General features: G+C 41.5%; 1 protein-coding gene and 1 long non-coding RNA gene across 8 annotated transcripts in view; one reads left to right on the forward strand and one right to left on the reverse strand.

The window, feature by feature from the left end:
* The first annotated feature begins 1,395 nt into the window (after positions 1–1,395).
* APMAP (adipocyte plasma membrane associated protein) lies at positions 1,396–19,723 on the forward strand. Its single transcript, XM_081188729.1, has 9 exons — positions 1,396–1,667; positions 5,925–6,041; positions 9,391–9,506; positions 10,963–11,055; positions 14,550–14,666; positions 15,591–15,765; positions 16,434–16,568; positions 16,919–17,111; positions 18,277–19,723. The coding sequence occupies exons 1-9, from the start codon at positions 1,576–1,578 to the stop codon at positions 18,484–18,486; spliced, it is 1,248 nt and encodes a 415-aa protein (XP_081044855.1). The 5' UTR covers positions 1,396–1,575; the 3' UTR covers positions 18,487–19,723.
* A 1,264-nt stretch (positions 19,724–20,987) lies between these two features.
* LOC308584178 overlaps positions 20,988–26,830 on the reverse strand; it is a 33,659-nt gene continuing 27,816 nt past the window's right edge. For 4 of the 7 annotated variants that reach the window (XR_014006579.1, XR_014006580.1, XR_014006581.1 and 1 more), the window contains one exon: positions 20,988–22,332. This is a non-coding gene — a long non-coding RNA (uncharacterized lncRNA). Of the gene's footprint in view, positions 22,333–24,367; positions 25,294–26,830 lie in introns of all 7 variants that reach the window. The other 3 variants (XR_014006585.1, XR_014006582.1, XR_014006583.1) reach the window with 3 other exon arrangements.

The following is a 26,830-nucleotide window of genomic DNA, read 5'->3' on the forward strand; positions in this document are numbered from 1 at the left end:
ATTATTATTATTATTATTATTATTACTTCCTTCTGGTCAACAACCACATGCCAATAGTGGGTGGGTCCAGAGTCAAAAGTGTGAATTAAATCTTACCTTTTACAGTAGGCTGGGTTCTAAACACACTCTTCTCTATCCTCCTTCCAGATAAGCAAAAGTCATGATCAAAACTCAAGCACATGTTCCAGCCAGTCAGAAACCATGAGGGTATGAACCAGGGCAAGTGAGGAGTGTGGCCTCCTCAGGAGTATTATGAGGTTACATTTGCTCCCCAGGGGCTGCAGCTACCCACTTCTGCATCAAGTAATGGAATACTCATTTAAGCCAGAAAGTGCACTTAAGATTCCTCTTGCAACTAATGTTATATGTAAGGTAATATACAGTGCTTTTTTTCTTTAAAAATGCTTAGGGATATTCTCATTTTCCTACTCATAGTGAAATACTGCCCCTCAATGAGGCAAAACTTAGATTCACAAAATGTTCAGGGGAATGCGTACCCCTGCGTTTCCCAAGAAAAAAGCACTGGTAATATATACCATTTACAATTGCAGCAGCGCTCAACTTGACAAGGCTGAGTTACATCTGTATTGGTGCAGAACCTCTCTCTACTCAGACCCTCGTAAGCTGAATTTATTTGATGAAATGTAATTCAGGCAGTGTCCTGGTAGCTTGAAATGTTTCCCTGCCAATTTGTGAATATTTCTATTTCTGATGTTGCATATGCACCCACTGATTCTTTGGGCTCAGATACCCAACTTGCTCAGGTACTGTAAACTCCAGAGGTTATTCCTTCCCAAACCACCTGTTGTTTATTATTATTATTATTATTATTATTATTATTATTATTATCATCATTATCATTAACATTATCATCATCATCACGATTGTTACATTTGTACACCACCAACCATCCAAAGATCACAGGCAGGGCGTTCCATGACACAAAAATACAAAACAGAAAAACAAAAGACATAATAAGAATAAAAACAAACCAATATGAACATTTAAACACATTGCAACTGCCCGTTCCTAATGCAATGACGCGGGAAAAGATATACGCCTTTGACTCCGCCCCTAATCACTCTTTGAACTTACTCAGAGAGAAAGTCGATCCATTAGAGAACAAAGAGAGAGGGGTCTTGTCTGTGGGCAGCACTAAAACGCCTCAGCCAGTCATCGCTCGAAGAGCTTCGTGGAAGCTGAGGGGAGCCCATTCGGCTTTCTGGTCACGGGGGAAGTGGCTTTAGAGCTGGCTGCCGCCGATTGGTCTACGCTCAGCGGTGGGGTGGGGCTTCGGCGGGGCCGTTGGGTCGCCGTTGGGCGGGCATAGTCGAGTGGGCGGGGCTTCGGTGGGGCGGCCGTTACGAGGAGGCGTGGCTCTGGCAGCCGTTGGGCGGGTATGTAAGGGGCGGGGCCTGCGGGGCCCCAGCCTGGCGGCCGTTGGGCAAGCATGGAGGCGGGGGCGGAGCTCCGGGGCGGGGCGGCCCCTCCTCTTGGCGCTGCGTGGAGAGCTTGTTCTGCGGCGGCGGGCAAGCGCGCTTCTCCTCAGTCACGCCGAGGGGCGACGGGGGCAAGATGAATGAGGCGGAAGGCCTGAGGCAGCGGCGCCCTATCCGCCCTCAGGTGATTACCGAGGACAACACGGCTCAGGAGACCAAGGATGGCAGGTGCGTGAGGGGCGTCGTCCGGCTTCTCAGGGAGGTGACCTCGCGGGTGCCCGCCCGCTCGCTCGCTCGCCTGCCTGCCTGCCCCTGAGGGAAAGGGGTAGCCTTCTTGCTGGTCCTCTAGGGCGCGAGGGGGCCGGAAAGCGAGTCCCCGCCCCGGCCCTTGAGGGAGCAGCTGGGTTGGGTGGGCGGCGTGAGGCGCCATTCCCCCTCGGCCTCCTCCCCACACCCGGGGTTTAAGGAGTGGGTCTTGCCTGGCCGAGGGTGCTTTGGGGCGGGAGGGGAGAGGCTGAGCTGCCTCCCTGCCTAGGGCAGGGTGGAAGGAGAAGAGGGCCGCGTAATTCTGCAACGAAATGCTCCTGGGCTCAAACCTTTTTGGAAGGCCTCTCATTTGATGGCATTTATTCGTATATAATAATAATAATAATTTGATTCTTTTCTCTCTCAGTGCTGCCAAGGCATGTAACACACAATGTAACACAAACACGGTGCATTGTGTCTCGTATTGCATTGTATTTTGGCCCTGTTTACATCGCTTTCTTCTGCCTCCCCACAGTAAATACACACGCGGGGGGGGGGCCCTTCTGTGATCACAATGTAGCTACAATAAAAACCAACACGTGGATTTTATTAGATTTGCTCGTATGCTACACTCAAATTTTGGGGATTCATTTCAAACCTACCAAAATGTAGATCGAAAAGTGCTTGGGAAGGAGGAATCCAGCTCTCCCCCGCCCACCCATTATACAAGGCTGTAAAGTGTCAAATGTGCTCCGGTTGTATAAACAAAAAGAATAATTCTGCAATAAAGGCAATGAAATGGCAGTAATAAAAAAACCCAGAAGACAGACCCAAGTCGAAACCTTTCTAAATCCCAAATGTGTGGTAACTAGTTATGGAAATTGGGGAGTGCTGCACATGCACATGAAATGTGACATCCAGTGTGGTGCAGTGGTTAGTGTGTCAGACTGGGACCTAGGAGACCAGGGTTGAATCCCCGCTCCCGCCACAACCATAAAGTTCACTGGGCCAGTCACTCACTCTCAGCCTAGCCTGCTTCACAGGGTTGTTGTGGAGGTTAAATGAGGAGGGGGAGAAGCATGTATGCTAACTTGAGCTCATTGAAGAAAAAAGTGGTATATAAATACAATTAAAATAATAACTCTTCTTTTATTAAACTCTCTGTATAAAATGCCGTGGCCAGAACTCTGGTGTTGAAAATTGGTTCCAGCATTGAAGCCTGTTAAGCTCATTTGCAAAGGAAGCATTATGTAGAGAGGACAAGGGTTAACTAGGGGAGAGTTCAGTCATCTTTGCAGCATGGCAAAATCTTCAAGCTCTGTGGAAGTATATGGAGTTACCTGGTGACAACATTATTCAAATACTAAATCCAGATAAGTGATAGTTTAGTGGATTTGTGTGAGCAGCTGAAATACGAGAGTATGACTCAGAAATGCTAATAGTCATGGCAATCATGGCAATAGTATCCATGGCAAGCCCCTTCGTAAGTAAATTTCTGAGTATGTTTGCTTACTGTGTTCTTAATGTGACTTACTATGTGGTTTGGGGGATGGCTTAGTGAGTCTGAATGAAGCACTAGCCACTGGAAAGAACAGCCTGGTTTGCACTTAACACTTTAATCATGGTTTATTAAACAATGGTTAATAAACTCTGGTTTCTTTACTGCCAACAAACCATCATGTGAAGCCTTGATTTTTGCTGACTTATGAGCCTTGGTTTCTTCTACCTTTGGCTTTACATTACAGTGGTACCTCTAGTTGCGAACACGATCCGTTCTGGGGTGCTGTCAGCACCCTGAAAAGTCCGCAACTAGAGCGCCTCTTCCGCGCATATGTGTGGCACTATTGAGTGCTTCTTTGCATGCACGAAGCGCGCAGATCGCGTGTGCGCATGGCGAAACCCAGAAGTATACACTTCCGGGTTTGCTGCGTTTGCAAGCTGAAAAGACGCAACATGAACCTAACGCAACACGAGCTATGACTGTACATGCAAACCCAGCGCTCTGTTCATATTTCAGTTCGCATTTGGACTGTGGAATACTGTAATTACATTTATGCTTCCTTGGAGGAGTATTTCCTTATTTCCCAATGGCTAACATATCTGATTCACCTTCCAGTAAACACATGTTTCCATTGTACACCTGTACCTGGAGGTAATCTATGGAAGAGAAAAGGGGATAATTATGTCACATCTCCTTGGGACATAATGTTGGGTAAACCTCTTGGGTAAACCTGCTTGAATTTGTTGTCCTTTTCAGTCATTGTACCTATCCTTGATCTGGTGTGTGTGAAAAACAGTTTATAATCTACATGTTACCTTCACACCAAATCTGGGAGAGAGAAATTTGGGAGAGAAATTACTTAGGTATGATACTTTCTATATTGCAGAAACATGTAACAAAAACAATAAACTTCCAGTGCTTCAGGTTCTGGTAGTAAGCTCTTGAGTCACACAGACCTATTGCAATCTTGCATGTTTGGGGTGGGGCAGAGCTCTTTCAACAATAGTTCTCAGGTGTAACTAATACGATAATGCCAAATTCAGATGTCCCAGAATTTCTGTACTGGGAAGAAGGCTGCATGTTGGTGTCATGAAAACTGCAGTTTGAGAAACTGAATTTTATTTTAATTATTTAACAGGGAATTCTTTTTGCCTGTCTACCAAGAAGTTATCCTATTTATTTTAGTGGGGCCTGTTGGCTGATGTTTGTTATCTGTCCTATGGGCATATCTCCTATGGCTGAATTTCTTTACCAAATTCCGTGTTGCTGGTGGTCTTCAAATTAGACATGTTAAATGAAAAAGAAGTATACGGATAGGTTTTTGAGCAGCACAATTCATTTTTATCCATGTTCAGCATTTCTTCACTTCTTTGATGAAATGTTGATGTTCAGACCTTGCCAGCTCCTAGGGCCTTTAAGCCTGTCTTATCCCTTCCCAGATGTTTAAAAAAAGTCATTTATGTTCTGATCAGAGGAAAAAATGCTGCGTAACATTCCTCTTAGCAGAGTTTTTGTCCTTGATTTATGAAGGACACCACACTGTTTTTGTTAATACCAAAGGCCTTCATGTATCTAAATGTACTCCAGTATCTATCTTTGTAGATAACTGAAGAGAAATGGTACAGAAAATGAGATTTCAAGTTTTCTTTGCTTCGTTTTCCTTTCACAAATCATGGTGATTAAAAAGCTTGCTAAGGGTTAGAAATACAACCTTTACCCTGAGAAAGTAAAATCTTAAGCTGGTTTCATCCACAGAACTTCAGTTCTGTTTCTCCCACTTGCTTACCCTTAATCTCTCTTGAGGCTATAAAAAGGTTTGGATTTAAACTGTCAGATTCATGCATTGTGGATTCTACCTCAAACATCATCATCATCATCATCATTATTATTATTTATTTATTTATTTATTTATACCTCACCCATCTAGCTGGGTTGCTCCAACCACTCTGGGCAGCTTCTAACACATACTGGAAAGTACCAGTCATATTTAACATGCAGAGTTCTTAAATCCACTCACCTGCTCTCCATTGGCAAATCCTCTGTTCCCACATGCCCCCCACAAAGATTCTTTGCATAAGCTGCAAATGCTCAAGTAAACACAGAGAAGGCATCTCTGCAGTTAAGAGAGAAGTAGAAAGAGAGGAGGTGATTTCCCTCCCTTTCTGCTGGCTGAGCTTTCTGCATCACAAGCTATATCCTTCCTTGAGACTATACAGTTAAGAATGCAGGTGGGATACTATGAACACTAAACGTTTAAATTCCTGCTTGTGGATAACTAACAGAATGGGAAGAAGGGTAGGTTAGACTCTTCTTAGACATGATTTCCATGTGCAGGGAGCTTTTCTACATGAGGAACCATTTGGATGTGTAGTCTTACATCTGCATTTTGCAATGGTATGTTCCCGAGATGTGTTTTGTGATCTACTGAATGTATAGCTCAGCTGTAACGTCACTGGTAAATTGTAATGGTTTTGAAAAATATATTTGGAGTTTTTTATTCATTTGACTAGTAATTCCCCTTTGATTAGTGGAATGACGTAATCACTGAGTTTATACAACATGCTCATGTGGAAAAACTAGGCATACATAGATGTATTGCTAGTTACACATTCATAAAATAGTATAATCTTGGTCTGAAATCGCTGGTACAGATTTACACTAACACACTGGTGATCATTGTTTAAAATTGTGCAGAGCTTCAATTTAAGTTTCTACTCTGTTTTGTATTTTTGTTACAGTACTTACAGCAACAAAGTATTCCGTGTGACTTTCATGACTTTGGCTGTATCGCTAATTATTCCCTTATTTGGCGCAATAATTCTTCTGGAGTGTCCAATAGACCCTCAGCCTATAAGGTGAGTTGCAAAGTATGTTTGATATCAGAATGTAGCACGTAATTTAAGTGTTTAACTGAATACTTCATTAGGATTTTTTTATCGCTGGTAAGTTTAATTTTTTTTGCTTCAGAATGCAGGTATTAGTAGGGTAAGACCTGATTAAACTGTGATGTTTAGTATACACAGGACTGTGCAGTCTGCTAAGATATACAGTATTCTGATACTGAAAGACGTATTGAAAGCTGGGTTGCTTTTGGTATCAACAAATTTCACATTTGCTGTCTCAGTTCACATCTTAGAAATGAATAACAGTTGCTATATGTATTTTTTAAATAAATGCAATCAAATATAATAAGGAAGATGGAAAATTGATTTTTGAAGCGAAACGAACAGTGCATCCTTTAAGACTGCAAGCAAATGAGAGGATCTTCAAGCACAATAGGACTTCTTCGGCAAGTGTTCTCATCTGGCTAGAGTTGGTTTTTAATTTGTTTAGCACTATGGGAATTGTGTCAACTCCCCTTGGTGTGTCTGCTCCGCACCTGTCTTGCATACATGTTTGCAAAGGTGCCTACATGGACTTGATCCAACACAATAAGTATACCTTGTTCATGGGTTGTGCAGATTGCTCAGCTAAAATCAGCCTATGGTCTCTCTGCATCTAGGGTCTCCGCAGACATGAAGCCAAATGTGGATTCAACACATTTTTAGGAATATTTAGGAATATTGAGGGAAGGAAGAAGGATATTTGTATGGTACCCACGGAGAGAGCTTAATGATATGAGTCTCAGTTCTCTTGTACCTCGAGCCAGGAATTCACCAAGAAGTCTTTGAAGGAAATTGTACTTTGGAGGCTCTGAGAGCACCCAAAAGTTGACATCTCTAATTTGGGAAAGATTTCAGAACAAGGAGAACTCTCCAGATTGATAAAATCCCATATTGTTGGAAAGAGCGTATTCAATTCTCATTTCAGTCTTGCCAGGTGTTAGTACTAAAGCTTTACTGCATTGGTTTTGAGAATGAATATATGTTTGCACGATATATTTAAACTGTATTTGGAGTAGATCTACTGAAATCAGTGACAAGTTAGTCATGACTGACTAAATTCATTTAATTTCAGTGGATCTACTCTTGAGAACGGCTTGGTTGGATGCCGCCGTTCATATTTTCACCACCAGGGAGAAGGCCTTTTCAGTAGTGGCACCTGGTTAATGGAACAGTTTAACCCTTTCTTGGGGTGCCCCCACATGACTTAAGGGAACTCATACAAATGCTTGCATGTGAATTTGTACACACCCCTGAAACTCAGGGTAACACTTCCATGCATCTGAGGAAGTGGGCCGTTGCCCAGAAATCTTTTGCCGTAATAAATTTGACTTACTTTATTATTTTTTTTCATAAAATTTATACACCACTGTATTATTTTTAAAAATGAAGTGGTTTACAAAAGATAAAACAGAAAAATAAAGACAAATTTATAACCTTTAAAACATACGAAAGTTTAAAATACTAAAACAGATTAAAATTACCTCAATTTTTAACGCATCTGGGTAGGATTTTCTAAAAAGGAATATTTTTAGCAGGTGCCAAAAAGTGTATGGTGCTCATCAGAATAGTCACGCATGAAAACTTGGGCCCAGGTGAACACCTGAGTCACAGCTTTACAGGAATACAGCTTACATTCACGTGATAATGTGAGACAGTTGCATACAGTTAGGCATGGGAGACTAGACTTGTTTTGTGACAGGTTATGTAGTGGGGGGTATGTTGAGCAAACCTTTGTAGAAAGAGGAAGCTGCCCATTGGTCAAAAGCACCCAAACCTGCTGAGCGTTAAATGCTACCACAAACACACAAAGAAAGGTATGCTGGAGAAGCAAGTGCAAACAAATGTTTGATTACACATTAGACTTTGAAAGCTCAGAGAAAAATTGGCAAAGGCTTTTGGAGGGGGTTTGAAACTACAACAACATGGTTGTTGTAAGCTATGTATCATTATGACTCCCTGCTTCCTTTGGCACCCTGCCTCCTGAGTCCTTTTTTATTTTATGTTTGAAAGGGGTGTGTGTGTGTGTAAGGTGTGACAAGTATTGTTTTGTAGTATTTATGCAGTTTCTCCCTCCCACTGAATGCTTCTGTTTTTTGCATTATATTTCAATTGTGTTCTTTGCTTATATAATGTAGTCCATCCATATAACTTTCTTATGAGGAGCCATACATATGTCAGAATAAAGACTTTATCTTTTTGAGATGAAAAAAGTTTTTAAGGCTACAGTCCAAAGCATACGTCTGTGAATCAGGTCCCTCTGAAATAAGTGGGGCTTACTGTCAAGTAAATAAGGTTAGATCAACCTGTAAATCTTACTGTCATGATACGTTTCAGGAATTGACAAGTTTAACATTCGTAATCACATCTCTGTCCTTAGAATCCTCCATTTCATACAACCTTTCATGTTGTATTCAGCTTTGGTCCATTTAACTTCCATTATCCTGACAGCAAAATACAGGATTAAGTAGCGCTAAGCAGATCTAGAACAGGGAAATGGCTACTATTTCATTTAGGTAAGATTCTTTCCTAAGCTGTTTGGTAGTGTTACTGACCACCTGGTGGTATGATCATTTCTCTGGATGACTACATCTTATTGGCCAAAGTAATCACGGTGTATATTTTGCAGGGATCTGTAAGGTGTTCCATAAAAGCAAGTCTTCATTAAGAAGCATTTTAACTTGTAATGGAGAATTGTTTCGGAAAAGCTGTGGAAATATTGAGTTACAAATATGCAGTATTAAAATGCTTCAACGTTGGAAATGAGTACAATGTTGAAAACTGAAAGCATTGCCATTTGAACAATTGGTGTTTGTTCATTTGACACCAGACTAGAATAGGAAACTAGTATAAAAGATGTAAGAGTGGAATTTTCCCCAATAGGTGGTCCATTATATGTCCTTATAATGTGTCCATCATGTTGATCTTGCAAATCCCCTGGGGTTTTTTTTTCTATTTTGCATTAAAAGAGATCTGCAGGGCTCTCTGTGGCTTTTCCATCTCGAGTGTGTTGGCTTGATGCCGGCTTATTTTGCATGTTATGTTAAACTATAGTTTAAACTTTCTATCAAGATATTGTAACATTTTGGATCTTATGTTGATGCGTTTTATGTACACAAGTATATACCTTGATCAGACTTCCATATGCAGTATGAGCAGAGTGTGTTTGAAACTCATGTCCAGCCTCACCTGCCTTTTAGTGCCCGAGGTAGAAAGGAAAACTAGGTTTATCTGTACCCAGAATCTTCCAAAATTGGTTGGCTGCCTGCCCTTTTCTTTCAGTCCACCGATGAAATTGCTTCTCCTTCTTCCCCTCTCCTAGCTTCAAAGAACCTCCTCTCCTCACTGGCGCATTAGAGCCAAACTTCAAGCTCCGGCAAGCAGAAAGGCTATTTGAAAATCAGCTTGTTGGACCAGAATCTATTGCAAACATCGGCGGTAAGCACAATAACATCTGCATGCTAAACTGTGAAGGGTCTTAATGCTTGGAGCTTGAGTCAAACATGAGACCTGAGCCTAGCAAAAAATCACTTTTTCTCTTGCTCTGTTCTTTTCCACAAATACTTTATTGCAGGCTTCCTCAAAGTCGGCCCTCCTGAATGTTTTGAGACTACAATTCCCATCATCCCTGACCACTGGTCTTGCTAGCTAGGAATCATGGGAGTTGTAGGCCAAAAACATCTGGAGGGCCGAGTTTGAGGAAGCTTGCTTTATAGTAATAACTACTCCATAAGTCATGTTGGTAACTCTTGGTGTAACCATTGATCTTCTGTTATTGATCCAAACAACTGTGCAATTGATTTCTGAAATAATCAAATCTTCAATTCTATAAAGCACACAGTGAAAGAGCATGTCATGTTAGAAGATTTGACACTCTCTAAGTTGTAACAGTAGTGTGGTTTCTGTAACTGTTGTGTTGTGGGATATGTGAAAGAGCTAGGGAGAGCTGATCTTCTATATCCAGAGAGCTAGTGTACCTTGGGTCCCCACCTGGTGTGTTCAGGGTCTAATACTCAAGGTGCCTGGATGTCCCTGTTCTTGTAAGTGGATAAGTGTCTTAATGGTTGCTGAGGAGCAACAATGGAACAGGGCTATTGCCTTCATGTCCTGCTTATGGTCTTCCTAGAAGCATCTGACTGCTCACTGGGAAACAAGATCCTGGCTAGAAGTCTTTTTTCCCCTGACCCAACTGGCCTCTAACTTTCCAGGAAGCAAATGGCAAGAATCACTATAGATTCACAGGCAACGCCATTTATTCAAAGTTCATAATCAAAATAATAAACAGCAAACATGTAAATTGCAGAAAATGTAACCAAACACACATACTACCAAAAATAGGACACTACCAAGAATGTCAAAATTTAGAAATAAGAAAATAACCGTGAATGCACAAGATTGTCCCAGTGTTACAGTTAAAGGCTGGTCAATCTCTGATTACTCTGACTAATGGGAAATGCATCAAAATAAAAAGCCATCTATTAGCTTGGATTATGGAAGATGGAAACAACGCTTTCCCTTTCTACTGGAACCTTAACTGGTGAATAGGAGCCACCAGAGCTACAAAAATCCACTGATGGTGAGAAATCCAAGAGATATCAACATTAAAGAAAGTAAAAATTGAACAAGTATTGTATCTCAATATAAAGGATCTAAGTTATCCCTACAAAAGGTTTGTATTTGGAGTCCTGTTGTTTATGAGCCAGATGCTGACTGGAGTGTGTTCATGTGGCTTTGAGCCACAGATGACTGCTACTGTGGACATGATTTGTGGCTGACTTTAGTTTTAATATTTAAAGGTCATGAGCTTTTTTATGAAGGAACAATGTACAATTCATACAGTACTTCCAGTTTCCAGAATTCATAAAAAGCTTATCTTACAACTTGTCTCTCTTAGATGTGTTGTTCACTGGAACAGCAGATGGAAAAATTCTAAAGATTGAAAATGGCGAAATACACACATTAGCCCGTCTTGGACATGGCCCCTGTGGTAAGTTAGAGGAACCATGTATTTTATTGCTGCTATTGCATTTTGGTCTGAATTGTATAGTGATTGTACTGTCAACATTTTAAGCTTTGCTAAGTCATGTGCTCGAATATTATCTAACTCATTTTAAGGTGCACTAATGATTTTTCTTTTCCGAAATGGAAAAATAGCTTTATTTCATAATGTTCTTCACAGTGCATTTTAGGCAGGTTGTTTTTTGGTATATAGTTTCATAGGCCTTATTATACAGGTTTGGTCTGAGAACTGACTTGCTAACACTTTGAAGGAATGGTCAGTAATTCAGCGCATGCTACCATTTGTTATTTTTTTTATCTATGCAACTGTATCAACACTTCCTGATGGTTCTCTTTTTGTGCTTCTTTTAACCTTCATGCCAATGATTCTAGCTAACTGCTCAACTACAGCCCTGATTGCCAGACAATGGCTTTGGTTGAAAATACCCTAGCTGAGTTTGACATGGGACAGCAACAGAGGGGATGTTCGGAGCAGGAAACTGACCATGCAGTGGTTAAGAGGAGCAGATTTGTAAAGGTCCATGTGTCACAAGGTTCTGCAAATGAAAGGGAGAATGCAGCAAGGTCTTGGGAAATCGATGCTCTCCCAGGCTCATGAAAGAATATACAGATTCCCTTATTCCAAGCTACCAAACTGCCACAGCTATATCTGGGCAATCTTCAAAAGAAATTATTTATTTCCAAACCAACCTTCATCCAATTAGTACAATGCTGTATAAAAAAAAAATAAACTACTAAAAGGAAAAAATACATTAAAATCCCTGCCATGTCACTGCCAAATGCACAGCACCCATTGCTTGTACCACCAGCCAGTCTCCTGCCTGTCTCATTGGACAGGTTGGGACCTGCTGGGAAAGGCACTCCATCAAGTAGTCCTAAGCTGTTCAGGAGTTTATAAATGGGCACAGTAGCTTATGGGAAGCCTGGACTGGTGGTGTTTGGCTACACTTGGGGATATCAGGCAGAAGATATAGAAGCATGAAGGGAAGGAATACTGCCACTGTATTCTGCTCTGGTCAGACCTCACCTGGAGTACTGTGTCCAGTTCTGGGCACCACAGTTCAAGAAGGACACTGACAAACTGGAACGTGTCCAGAGGAGGGCAACCAAAATGGTCAAAGGCCTGGAAACGATGCCTTATGAGGAACGGCGAAGGGAGCTGGGCATGTTTAGCCTGGAGAAGAGGAGGTTAAGGGGTGATATGATAGCCATGTTCAAATATATAAAAGGATGTCATATAGAGGAGGGAGAAAGGTTGTTTTCTGCTGCTCCAGAGAAGCGGACACGGAGCAATGGATCCAAACTATAAGAAAGAAGATTCCACCTAAACATTAGGAAGAACTTCCTGACAGTAAGAGCTGTTCGACAGTGGAATTTGCTGCCAAGGAGTGTGGTGGAGTCTCCTACTTTGGAGGTCTTTAAGCAGAGGCTTGACAACCATATGTCAGGAGTGCTCTGATGGTGTTTCCTGCATGGCAGGGGGTTGGACTTGATGGCCCTTGTGGTCTATTCCAACTCTATGATTCTATGATTAGTCGCACCAACAGGGTAAAGAACAGCATCTATCCGTGGGCTGTTAGGCTCCTGAATGAAAAGATAACAACAGGGCAACTGACTTTCGGGTTTGGTGGGTGTGCGTCAGTAAACGAGGGGAATTAAGACTAAGAGAGCTGGGTGTGTGTGTGCTTGTGTAATCACACTGTATACAAGTTGTACAAGTGACAACAAAGTATTTCAATTTTTATTTCAATCATATAGCAGCCAGGCACAGTCAGTATCTCAATATAATATGGATAACATGCCCCTCATTCTGGTACTGCACATCATGCCATCTTTGACTTTAGTTTAGCTTAATACTATAGAAAAATAGAGGAACTACATCTGAAATTGCACGTGGAGAATGAGAAGCCTCATTGCAGCATCCAGATTTGCACCATTACTCCTTAACATCTATCCTTTGATTTTGTGTTTTTAAAAAATTCTGTGTAGCTTTTCTTTTTCTCTAATGCTTCCATCCATTTATTTTGTTATATAGCACAGTCCAATATCTTACACTCAGGATATCCCCTTCAAACACAGAGGTGCTTAAGAGAATATAGGATAGCAGTGGTCCAACTTTTGGGAGTGATTGGCTTTAGCCTGTTAAAGTTGAGAGAGGCAACTCTGCATTGTTCTGACAAAGTGTTTTCCTACATAGAACAGTGGAAGAGAAAGGTATTTTGGAAAAAGGAAATGACTTCACTTACCACAGGCTATGTTTTTCACATGTTGAGCCATGTGAAGTCAGTAAGGGGGAAGAAAGAGACTGACTGTTGTTCAGTACTGCTTGTTGGTAACTTGCAGAATGAACGTCTAGTTTCAAATTACCGTATTTTTCGCTCTATAAGACGCACCAGACCATAAGACGCACCTAGTTTTTGGAGGAGGAAAATAAGAAAAGAAATATTCTGAATCTCAGAAGTCAGAACAACAAGAGGGATCGCTGTGAAGGAAAGCAGCAGTCCCTCTTGCTCTTCTGGCTTCTGGGATAGCTGCGCAGCCTGCATTCGCTCCATAAGACGCACACACATTTCCCCTTACTTTTTAGGAGGGGAAAAGTGAGTCTTATAGAGCAAAAAATACGGTATTTCTCCTTTTGTTATAGGCACTGATACTGCTTGTGTTGGTTTCCTTTTTTGGAACAACCAGTAGAGGGCACTGTGAACGTAAAAGTTTTAAACATTTGCTGCTTCTTTGGCTACATCTTCATTCTCCATGCAAAAAGAATAACTTGTCCTAAAAGTGGCAACAAAAACATAAATGCAATAAAAATCCACAACTAGAAGAGATTATTCATCACATTTATTATAAGGCAACTAGTTATTTGTCCATGAAATTTTCACAATAAATATGTTAGGGTGACATTGAAGTGTCAGCCTACTCGTGCAAGAGGGAATTTCCCTGTTTCGGGGGGGGGGGGGAGGAGAAGTGGGAGGAAAGGAAGGGGAAGTTGGATCTTGTACAAAGGGTTGCATTCAGCATAGCACTAAACAAATATTTCCATCAGTGCAAGGATTTATCCTTGCGTAAGTAAACATTCTCTTCCTCTTGTGTGCCTCCTAAATCTGTTCTGGGAGTTCCCCCACCCTCTGGAGCAGATTTAGGGATAGCACAGGGTGCGCACAGGAGAAGGAGAGCGGCAAAAGTCTTGTTGTGTTCATGGTAATCCTTGCACTAGCACAATTTAATGTTGCCCAGAAAATCTCAGTAGTCTGCAAGGTACATTGTTGTTTCCTGCAACAGACCACTAAAGATACCATTTTGGAATTTTGTCAGCGTAAAATGGTGTTGATATCAGTAAAGTTTTGCTGAATATTTGTTTTTGGATTAAATTCTGAAGTAATGGTATTTTTCCCTGAAGCAGTATAGAAATCTTTGTATAAAAACTGCTACTGTTAACTTGCTGGAAATGTGTCTTAAAAGGAACCAGAGAAGATGAAACCACATGTGGGAGACCTCTTGGAATCAGAGTTGGACCAGAGAACACCCTTTTTGTGGCAGATGCTTACTATGGACTCTTTGAAATCAATCCTGTCTCAGGTAAACTTGCACTCATGTTTTTCCTGTTAATGTTTGCTTTGGCCTGGCATTTCTTTTGTCTTCCTTGTGAAGTCACCATGATCTCCTATTCTTCAGATGCTTCCATTTCCCTGCTTTCTTCTTAAACCCCATTCCCATGCCTGCAACTCCCCTCTTTTTGGCAACTATCTTTGCACCCCCCCCTTCCCCTTTCACTTCCTTTCCCACCTCCTTTTTGCATGCAGATCACCCCCATTTTCATGTCTCCTTCCTATTCTGCAGCTGTTTGCACACACACCATGATGATATATGGCACTCTTTTAAGATGAGCAATCCTGTCATCTTGTTCCGTTAGCGAAGATTATCAGCTGATGAATGTTGTACATATATGAATGTTTGCTTGCTAGTAAAATACCTGTTCTAAATTACTATGTTGAATCTGGGAAATCATGCTGAAAATAACCCCTAATACTGGGAATGAAACACGTTTTGTGAAAGGACTATGTAATATTCCATGGCTCTGCATCCTTTGTCTCTCATACACAAGAGGAAAATTACAGTTTTAAACAATGGCAGAGGTTTAAGCAGAGCAAGCAGAGAGAAGGAAACAGTCAGGAAAAGATGGCTGTTTAAAGCAAGGTTTCAGTACAGCAAGAAGGGAGTTGGGAAAGTTTCAGCCCGATGGATCTGTCTACTTTAAATAACATATTACAAAAGCACACATTGAAATGCAAGCTGTTCATTTTAAGAACAAAAAACCTTTCTTATGTGCAAACACAGATTCCTCTTCCTTAGCCAAAATAAATGAAAATATTTGTAAATTATTTTCTATCTGCCATTTTGATGCATAAGGAAAGCTCTTATCATTGGAAAGTTATTAACTACTCTAAACTTAAAGCATGTAGGGAAGCAAGGGGTTAACCAAGTCCTCCTTTCTGTGATCAGGTGAAGTGAAACCACTTGTGTCCTGCAAGATTCCCATTGAAGGAAAAAACATGTCCTTTGTGAATGATCTTACACTGACGCGAGATGGAAGGAAAATCTACTTTACTGACTCCAGTAGTAAATGGCACAGAAAAGACTATTCCTTATTAATCATGGAGGCTTCCGATGATGGACGGTAAGTCCCAACTGGGGAAAATCCTTGCAGTGTTTTGATGCCAGTTGCGAAAGCGGAATTTTGACAGAGCAGTACGACTGGGTTGCTTAGTGAGTTTCTGGTCTGTAGCACGGCTGGGACTGCCTGGTGTGGAATTTTCTCTTAGCCAATGTGCTAATTCTTAATTAAAGGTAATAGTAATAGCTGAATTGAATGAGCAGCCCCACCCTTGAGCTGGAGTTTAGGTTCCTTGTGCTCCTACTAATGCATACCTGTGAACCAGTGCTGTGGTTAGTGTCTCTCAAGAACGGCCCAGACAGGAGTGGTGAGACTTTTGAGGAGCCAGGCTGCTTGTTTGTGTTAAACCATAGTTCAAAATAAACTATGCTTAGAGTTGTGTGGAAACCAAGCCAATAAAAATACGGCATTACATGCAAATTTGTGAATGAAGCAACTAGGAAACATGTAGGTTCACAGAAGTTAAATGAGCCTGTGAGTATTGAAATCTCTAGGAAACTGGACTATGATACTGCTCTGCTTGAGACCCCTTCTGACTTGTGGGTCTCTTACACATATGTGCTCCTTGTATTGGTTCTGTTATTGTCTACATGGTTATGTATCAGTTTGCACGTAACTTTATGACAAATGAATTTAAAAATTAGTGACTGTGTTAATGGTTTTGCCCTCAGCTTGCTTGAATATGACACTGTCACAAAGGAAGTGAAAGTCTTAATGGGAGGGCTCCGATTTCCAAATGGAGTCCAGCTCTCACCTGCTGAAGACTTTGTGTTGGTGGCTGAAACAACTATGGCAAGAATACGAAGGTATGTGGGATGCCTCCCAAGGTGGCTATACATTAAAGTTTGCACCAACAGCATTAGCCAATTGTTTTAAGCTCAGCTATCTTTTTAGGAATACAGTATATTCGATGCAAAGTTTGTTGATCATCCTTGTTGAAGAGGCTTTTCTAAATACTGTGCTCTGCAAGCGAACTCACTGCTTTTACTATGCAAACTGCAGACTCGCTTGCTCTGACGAATTTTGCCCACTTGTGATATAGTAGGTCTTTTCTTGGCTCTTCCTCCTCCTGGGAGGAAGCACTTTATGGTTTCTATGGTTCCTCCTTGACATGTGCTATTATCTTGTAATATATTAAAGCACTTTAATTTTGCAGATATTACGTATCTGGCCTAATGAAAGGTGGAGAAGACATGTTTATAGAAAATATGCCCGGCTTTCCAGATAACATACGTCCAAGCAGCTCTGGAGGTTATTGGGTGGCTATGTCAGCTATTCGGTCCAATCCTGGATTTTCTATGTTGGATTTCTTATCTGAAAAACCATGGATTAAAAGAATAATATTTAAGGTAAAACAAATTCTGCTTTGATGATAAATTGCATAACCTATCTTGAGAGCCAATTGGTTCGTTTAAAAAAAGACATTTAAAAGCAGTATATTAATATTAACGTTTCTCAAAAAGTGATTTGAAATAGCCGATTTATGGACAGATCATATTGCCCTCACAATGATAGAGCCAGAATACCGGGCAATATCAATCAAATGTTTAAATTTTGTGACTCTTTGTTGTGCTGTCTCAAAGATGGTGGCAGCAAAAGGAAGTTCTGGGGGACGGATTTTTCCCCCCTTGAGAGTCCTTTTCCTATTCAAGCAGTTGTTCCTGCATTAGGCAGATGGTATTGAAACCACTCCAACCCCTAGGACTTTGAGAGGCAATGGCTGTTGGAGGCACCTGTGAAGTCCTCCCTCCCTTTTGGTGGTGCTGGCAAACGGAAGTTCCGAGGGCTGATGTTCTTCATTCCTCTTAGCAGTCCAACAAGTGTCCCAGCTGCCAGCACTGGTGCTTATTACCTTATGTGTTTGTTGGACTGGTGTGAAGATTGAAACGCATCAATATTTATATCCCACACCTTCAACATAAATGTACGTTCCCAGGGTGGTTTACAAGTTTATGAAACATAAAAGTAGTTTTTATTTTTATGTAGCAGAACAAAGCATAAAACGGATGCAACAAATTAAAAAGCACTAAAACTGCAACATTCACTCAAATAGACAGTAAATTAAAAATGCTTTAAGATTAAAATGCTTACATTTGCAGTTTTTTAAAAAACAAAAAGCACCCATCACGAGAAGCTTAATTTGGGCAAACTGTAGGCAAGCTTTAACACTCCCCATTGATTTAGTGCACCCTTACCCAACCTAGTGCCCTCCAAAAGCCTTGGGCTACGGCTCCTGTCAGCCCCAGCCAGCATGGTCAATGGTCAAGAATGGTGGAGAAGCTATCTAAAACATCTGGGTCGTGGCCACCAGGTTGGGGAAGGCTGATTTAGTCAAGATACTTGATCATATGCTTAACTCTGCCCCAAAATAAATTGTGCTTCAAAGAGCTTTTGGATGGTTGATACTCTTTGGACATTCTGGGGTTTAAAAATCTGAATTGGGTAACATATTTTAACTGACTGTTCAGTGTACTTGTAATGCTTATGACTGAGGTGAATACTTTCTTCCCCCAGCTGCTCAGTCAAGAAATGGTGATAAAATTTGTGCCCAAGTACAGCCTCCTTCTAGAACTAAGTGACACCGGATCCTACAGAAGAAGCTTCCATGATCCGAATGGAATGGTGGCAACTTACATAAGTGAAGCACATGAACATGATGGACATCTCTATTTGGGCTCCTTCCGGTCTCCCTTTATTTGCAGACTGAACCTCGAGGACGTCTAATTCTCTCAGCCAAAAGCACTGCCGCTGTTGTCTTGAGTTCCTCTAGAAGGGCAAACGGCCCAGGAAGAAGAATGAAATTGCAGTCAGGCATGAGCACTGTAGGCCCTAAGTAATTTGCAGGGAATAAAGTTTGAGCGTTTCTTACATTAAGCATGCCATGCCATAAAACCGGTGAACCCAATCCACTAATGTCTTGTGCAACTCCCATTTGAATTGATGGGCCTTGCGTAGAAGTTCTTGGTGAGTTGTATACAATCTTTGATATCTTTACTTACTTACACATAAATACAAAATTACCTCATGAAAACAAAAGTTGCTACATCTAATAATGTTCTTTAGAAGCTGCTTCCACTAGTGAAAGATGTACATAATTCTGACTGCACTTCAAATAACATACTGGAATTACATCCTTGGACTTTACTTGCTAGTCCAAAATGATGTCTTGCATGCATTTGCTTCCAACTTGGATTTGTCTTTATAAGCATGTTTTTCTAAGCATGCATATTATAAAAGCTATCATTTATAGATGTATTAATAAGCAAATAAATTACAGGTATAATTCTATTTTCTGTCCGCTGTTTTCTGCATGGGTAATTTTAAAGACATGAGATCACTCTTGTGTGGCTCTCTAAACTTGAAAATGTATCCTCCGAATGGTAAATAGATACAACTGACTTGGAAGAAGCTTGTTCCAGAGTCTTATTTTGTGTCTGCACAGATTATTTGACCACTAACACAATCTTTTCAGTCATAGGAATGCTTTCATGTCATTAGATTGCAATGTAGGAAAAAGCCTTTAAACCCTGTACCTGACTGGTGTACAAGCTATCCGTTGAGGCCTTTATTTCTCGTATGGATTTGACTGAAAACTGCACTCATATAGTAATAAACATAAGGTTGACTCAAATGTATAAATTGTATGATTGAAATAATTTTTTGAAGCACATAAGAACTGATATTTTGTTACTTAAAGTATATTTTATTTTATGTTTTTGACTCATAAAGTTAAGTGCTTTTATTATTATTTGGGTAGTTCAGGGGTGTTTTTTTAAGATGTCAAGATTTTGTCAGAATAATTTAATATGCATAAGGTTTTTAAGAGTAAAACCAACCAATGCTTTGCTGGCTTACTGAGTTACATTTGGGCAGCATTTCAAATAATGCAAACAAATGTTAAAAATCTTTAATATAATTTGTCAATGGAAACAACAGATTAAATTATTAAATCATCCAATAATTGTAGTACAGTATCTTAATTATGTATATCTTGTCTTTCCTTTTTAAAAAAGTGATTGTGAAATTTACTGGATAATTATGAACATAAAGCTAAACATAATAAACCAACAAGTTAAGGACAGAACTAAAAAGTGGCAGTAGCAAATAAACATTTCAGCTAAAACTCAAAGCTTCAAGACAACAAAAGCTTAACAAGGGCATCGAATTAAAATACCTTGTCAAATAAAACAATTTTTGTCCAATACTGAAAACTTGTGAACGGAGGAACCAGGCATAAGCATCTAGGAAGCACCACCACAGAAAAGGTTCAGTCCCCCAGTTATATTACCCACCCCTGTTCACTAGGCAGAGGAACCCGGAGAACAGCTTTGCCAGATTTTCTCAAGACATTTGCAGGTGGTCCTTGAGAGACCCTTGTCCTAAGCCAAGCTGTGCAGGTTTACTAGCAGTGATTTTTCCTCCCTCCATGTTAAGGCACTATCATGCAATGTGTTGCAAACAGATTGCCACTTTGGAAACCTGTACAGTTGCAAACAGATTGCTGCTAGTAAACCTGTACAGGGCACTAAATTTGCAGGCACGTGGTGGGTAGAAGTACAAATTCTGCATGAGAAAGAATTTGGCTTCTACAAGGGGCATGTCTTTCCTTGAAACTTCCTGGGATTTTGTAAGTATTTTAAAAAAAATCCAGCAGGGAAATAATTTGGCTTTTTTTGAAAGTTCAAAAATAATAAACCCTGGGTGGGATCCATATGGAGTTAAGTTGCATGTATGTCCCATTGAAATCAGTGGGAACTAATTTAGTGATTAACTTGCCATTGATTCTAATGGGATCTAAGGTCCAATTAACATAATCTGGATCCAGCCCATTATTACCTTCAAATTTTATTAAAGAAAATGGATTACCATAAACTACACTCGGTATTCCAGTATTTTCTTAAAAATTATCATTCCTGCTCAACTCTGCTGCTGCCTACCTTTACCCAAAAGACACCCATTTTAGTTTATTGATAATTGTTGAATTCTATAACTTAACAAGCCAATCTCTAAGCTGGGGTATTCCATATATCTTTTATTTAGCATGTAAAGGTTTTGCTGTTATCATATAAAAAAATACCTTATGGAAGTTTTTTCTGAACTAAGTACATTTTCAGATATTTTGGTATCTACATTTCAACAGCATACAGCCCCAGTGTACTTGAAACGCATAAGCATAGTGTACAATTATTTCAGGGGAGTTTCTAGGTCCTACCTTACATCCGGTTTTCTTTTTTGAAAAGGTAGTTAATCGGTAGCTCAGTCTATTCAGAGTAAGCGTGCGAAAGTTATCTCCAAATGTTCAGGGCCCAATCCACTTAGGTTCTGGACATAGTGAAAGGGGATGAATTGTGGTATTAAGTTCCATGCCTAAGCCTTTGCTAACTGATTAAAAAGGGAGGGCAGAATGATAGCGGTCTATACCTGTCCTGTCCTGAAATTTCAAGGACCCCCTATCTGCTCAGAGAAAATAGAAAAATATCTCTCGTTCATATAGTATCTCTATTTTTAATCCAGAAAAAGCAATAGTGCGCCAAGTATTAGAAACTTGAGAAATAACTAGTCTTGTTCTTTGTGATTTCTGCATTTGGCAGTCCCTTAAGATGTCTCTCAGCCCTAGCTTAAGACAACTCTGTTCCTCTTCAGTCGTCGCAGCAAGAAAGCAAACGCCACACTTTGCAGTCAGCTGCTCCTTCATGATTCATCCTCCATTGGGATTAATTATTGATAATATAGCTGCAGTAAGTTTCTATGGTAGGCGAAACGGCTTTGTCGGGCAAAGAACACTGGCTCATTGCAATAGGAGAAAGCATGCTGCTCTCCTTGGCTGTAGAGAGGTCTGGCTTCGGAGTGTGCATGGACATGTTTCCTGCAGTTTGTTACGAGACAATTTAAAATTAGATTTTGTAGGAGGCTTGCGGCTCACTTTCTAAGCTACCCATTGGAATTGGGACTACCGGTCAGGAAATTCCACATGTATGGATTTTCAATTTGTGTTTTGCTAAATGATTCCTGTGCATCTGCCATGTATTTTGGAGATATCCATGTGCAATACACCTTTTGAGTGCTGTGACACAAAGTATTGTTAAGAGATGTGCATCTCAGTCCACATGCTTGTCTGTCACATGCATGAATTCAGTGTACAGCCGTTAGAAGAAAGGAACCTTTTGATAAAAGGTCATAGTGCTTTTGATAAAAATGTATGCTTACCTTTAACCCTTATACGTATACCCGGATCAAGTATATGTCACAATAGGAAGCAGTAAAGTTCAGTTTATTACATGGACATGAAAACAGAAGTTACAAGTGCTGCAAATATGCAGGCAGCAAATGAGCATTAAGCACGTACATACACCTCTATTCTAAAGACTGGTTGGCATCCGTCTGTCTCAGGAAACAATGGAGGATTGCACCTTCAGGGTTGAAGTCAAACCGTTGGAGAGTTATCACAGCTACTGTGGCTGTAGAGACTGATACCAGATAGGCAGGTTTTGCTGCAGCTGAGGCAGATGAAGGCATTAGATTAGGGGAGCAAAATTTTGAACAGGGTTGAGATGTTTGTTCAAGATTACACTGCAAGAAAAGAAAAGTGTATATCCAGAGGATTTGCGATTAATTGTTATGGTTTGTATTAGAGCAATGTTGACAGCACAAGCCAAACAATCTCTTCCTCCAGGGTTATGTGGTTTGATGTAAGTCAGAAAGTGTAAAGTGAAGTCACTGGGGCAAACAGAATTCTAATCTAAGCATTCCTTGATGGGGCGTGAGCTAATTGTGACTAACTAGGGAAAGGATCTTTGGAGCACAGTAGATAGCTCAGTGAAAATGCTGAGCCAGTGGCACTAAAAAATAAAGGCAAATTTTGTGCTAAGGATATTTAGGAAAGTTTCATGATATTGGCAGTTTTATTTGCATCTATAGTGTGCGTAATTAGGATTGCAGTCCACCTATATGGACCTTTGCTCTGATCCAGCAGTGCTCTTGTTTTCTTGCCTTTTGAAATGCACACTTTATGCATCCAATTGCTAAGAACAATAGTTACTCAGTATGTGGCACTAGTGAGCTTCCCGCAAACAGAGAGGCTCCAAAGGAGGAGCTCCTCCTCTGTGATTCCCCTGGGAAATTCAGCCAGACTTCTGTGACTCATGAGTCACCACCCGGAACTCAACTTCCCCTTCTGAAAAGGAGTTTCTACACAAAGCAATTTCACGTTTCCCAAGCTAGAGGCAGCGTTGCCACTTTTTCTTTGACAACACTCCTGTGCCTTTAGTACCCGCAAGACAGAATGTTTGTCTTTCCAAGTGGCTTTTGGGGGCAGGATGTGAACTCCACAAGCCGCAACTGCATTGGCCAAGAGTTACCTGTGCAATCCAAACCATCTGCAGGGAACCAGGGCTTGTGACAGAGTGGTGTAGCCACTGCTGCATCGGCACCCCTGCAGCGGAAGGCAGGTAAAACTGCTCAAATGACAGCAGTGGCACCAGCTCAGGTTCCGTGGATTCGGGACCAGCTTGGCCACTAGCCTTCCTCATCCCTGGAACACTGTGTTAGAACATTCCACTGGCTACCTCAATAGGAATCCCGCAGGCAGTACTTCTGCCTACCCCTTTAGCAAGCTGGAGAATAATGGAAGCAGTTGAACTGTTTTGGGTGTGGCAGTGATGGTGAGGGGAACCTCTGCCCATCCAATCCCCTTCCTAATGTGGTGGATCAGGGGTTTGGATTGCAACTTGAATCAGTCTTGTCCGTGGTTTTAAAAGATGATAGCAGGCAAGACAGAGGAGGGATCTTCAGTGTCCTTGATGGCTGATGAAAACTACTTCTTTTTGTACTGTATTATGGATATAAAAAAGGTAAAGGTAAAGGAGCCCTGGACAGTTAAGTCCAGACAAAGGCAACTATGAAGTTGCGGCACTCATCTCGCTTTCGGGCCGAGGAAGCCGGTGTTTGTCCACAGACAGCTTTCCGGGTCATGTGGTCAGCATGACTAAACCACTTCTGGTGCAACAGGACACCGCAACGGAAGCCAGAGTGCATGAAAACACTGTTTACCTGCCTGCCATAGCAGTACCTATTTATCTACTTGCACTGGTGTGCTTTCAAACTGCTAGGTTGGCAGGAGCTGGGACAGTGTTTGGAAGATTTGCCAATGTGGATGCCAATTTTAAAGCTTACAAAAGATCTTAAAGGCATGATGATGCTTTTGTGGCTAGAAATTTCTAATAAAATGAGTGGGGGAAGGAACAAGTGCTTGGTTTGTGCAAGTACCAACCCCCCCCCTTTTTTTTTAGCAAGGCATGTCTTTAACACTGGGACAAGCAAAAATGTAGGAGAGGAAACCTCCTTCTCTTCCCCATTGTTTCCTCCTCATGCCAGAAAAAGCTTTTTTGCTGAATTTGTTTTTAACTACACGCTAAAGACAAAGGAGGCACTGTGCCATTAAAAAGGCAAATCAAAACACCTTTCTTTGCAAAACTGCTCCATGCTCAAAAGAATGTCCAACTCTGCAAACACATCAGGTAAGTTCACTATAAACTACACACACACACACACACACACACACACACACCCCAGCCTACATACTACAGACTTTGTAATAATTTATCACCTGTTTTCCCAAGTATCCCTTTGTCCAGAATATGGGGTTTCCTGAAGGTTTAGATTTATTTTTTTCTTTTACAAGCATGCATCCAGGTGTGGCAACAGCAAAATACAGTCTGTGAGTTAAAGCAGCCAATGCTTGCTCAGTGCTTAGTGCAGATTCTTTTCATTTTCTGAGAACTGAGCAGTTCATTGTCGTATAGTGGGTAGGACAGCTCTTATGATACATACATGCACCATAGTCCATAAAAAGTGCCTTCCACCCAAGCCAATACAATAAAGCCTGCAGTGTCGGGTGTGTAAAAGGAAACTCAACGGCTGCAGTCAAAGTCCATTTAGCAACTGCCAAACAGCAAGGTGGGGCAATGTTGCCACTGCCCTTTTTCTCTTTTATGCTGCCGCACCTTAACATAGTATCTTTTCTGGTAACTGAACAAGAATAGGTACACCAGAATGCTAACTATCCCATGCATATTCCTCAAGCGTTGACTGTGTGATAGCCACATATGAATGATCCATCAAAAAGACCTTGCCCAACAGAGACTTCTAATTTCCGTGTTACCAAAACAACTATGGTATTTTTCAGTGCAGTCCGTTCATGCCATTTAGGCAACTCTTGCAGCCAAGCTGGTGCCAAATGTCTTGCTCTGCTTTCCTTTGGACCACATCAACGAGGCTGAGAAGGGAGTCTTGTCTGGGCAGTCCAGGACCTCCATACACACTGCCCAGGCTTGCGCCCTGGTGAGGTCACTTTGGTGCTGCTAGCACAGTGCTCTGACTTCACCCCCGGAGGCGCACTCCATTGTCCCACGAGACAGACGGATGCCAACAACAACCGTCCCAGCCTTCGGATGGCAAATACCCAGTGTTGGGTAAACATTAAGTGAATCACACTTGCACAGGAGAGAACTGGCCCTCGGGAATCCAAACGTCCTTAGAGCAAAGGCAGCCAGTTAACTATGCTGAAGGACCTTGCTTCAGGAGGCCAGCACATTTCATCATCATTTTTAATTTGTATACTGCCTTTCTATCTTACAATACTCAAGGCGGTTTACAAGCTGAAGAAACAAAAAATGTACATTTTATAACAATCTAATGCAATACAAAAATGTGATAATAAAACATAACTTTAAAATAGGCAACCTCCATCAAAAAAGTAACATTCAACAATCATTAGAATAGTATAAAATAATAATATCAACATTTAAAGTTAAACAGAAATCCACTCAACAGTTACAATAATATCTAAACTATCATCAATAAAACAACGGCAAGCCCACAGTACATAAAACAATACAATACACACTGAGAAGCAGAGGGTGGGGCAAGGCAGGTGGAAGGAGGCCTTGCCTGATGGAGTCTCTCCCCTCATTTGGCCCCAAATGGCTTCATGAAAAGAAAGCACCACTGAGGGCGCTAGTGCCTGTTAGGATATTGATGTTCTGTTCCGCCTTAAGAGGAACAGATATGTGGAGTTATTGTATGTCACATGTCTGTTTACTTCCAGCACAGTCTGCTGGGAACTTCCGTTGTATATTGCTTTTGCTGTACTGCTGTTTGCTTGGACACGAAGGGAAGCAGACATGTTTTTTCCTTTGTTCCTGAGCTATGCTGAATAATGCCTGTAAATCATGCCTACACATGTCTCTGTCCGCCACTTCCCTTGTGGAGATTTATTCAATCTGCTGATAAGAGCGTGCTCAGTCTCCAAAGGGTTTGGAGGCTCGAGTCGCTGATTGATGCTGTTCCGAGTACCGGAGTTCGCCCGGCTGCCGGCCGGTGGCTGGAGCCAGCTGGGGGCCTGCCAAATGCCCCCGTCTCCCCGGACACATCCCAACAGTGCCCTGAGTAGGTGGGATATCCTGACTCTTTTGTTCAAGAGGGCAATCTAGGCGAAAGGAAGCACTACAAATTCTTCAGCCAGTGCATACCCAAGGAGCTGCCTCTATTGCTTCTGGAGGACACTGCGCCCAGAAGCACGTTTGGCAGCTTTCGGTGCTAATGAGTCCTGTCAGTGGAAGCCCTGCCCAAGTATTAACACTTTCCCCCCTCCTGAAATAAGTTATTGTGGTGGGTGTGGGTGGGTGTCAGGAAAACCTCCAGAACATAGCAAGTCTGGAGGACATGGCACATTCCCTCTGGGAAGCGGAAACATATCCATCATTGCTTGATGCTGAATCCCACTCATTGTCTAGGATGGTGGGAACAATGACATACCAGCCAATTGTCCTGCTTTGAGAGGGACATCTTGGATTCACAGAAGCCGGGAGCGGATCCCGGATGTTCTGCTGCTGCCACTGTGGCCTCCACCATGGCTACCGCCATACTTCAGAAAGCTGGGCTGCACCTCCAGAAGTGCAGCACCAGCTTCCTGAAGAACGTTTGTGGCCTTGGTGGGCCTTGCAGTGGCGGGGAGGGTCATGTCCTGATTTGCCCTTCCAATATTTTGGAGGGTACGCAATAAGAGTTC

Source organism: Podarcis bocagei, assembly GCF_964188305.1.
Source record: "Podarcis bocagei genome assembly, chromosome: 3".
Taxonomy (NCBI): domain Eukaryota; kingdom Metazoa; phylum Chordata; class Lepidosauria; order Squamata; family Lacertidae; genus Podarcis; species Podarcis bocagei.

Excerpts from the sequence above, each read along its gene's own strand:
- APMAP (XM_081188729.1), top strand. The coding sequence starts at position 1,576 with ATGAATGAGGCGGAAGGCCTGAGGCAGCGGCGCCCTATCCGCCCTCAG. Across the intron at positions 6,042-9,390 it reads ATAGACCCTCAGCCTATAAG|CTTCAAAGAACCTCCTCTCC; the intron begins GTGAGTTGCAAA and ends CCCCTCTCCTAG. Across the intron at positions 11,056-14,549 it reads TCTTGGACATGGCCCCTGTG|GAACCAGAGAAGATGAAACC; the intron begins GTAAGTTAGAGG and ends GTGTCTTAAAAG.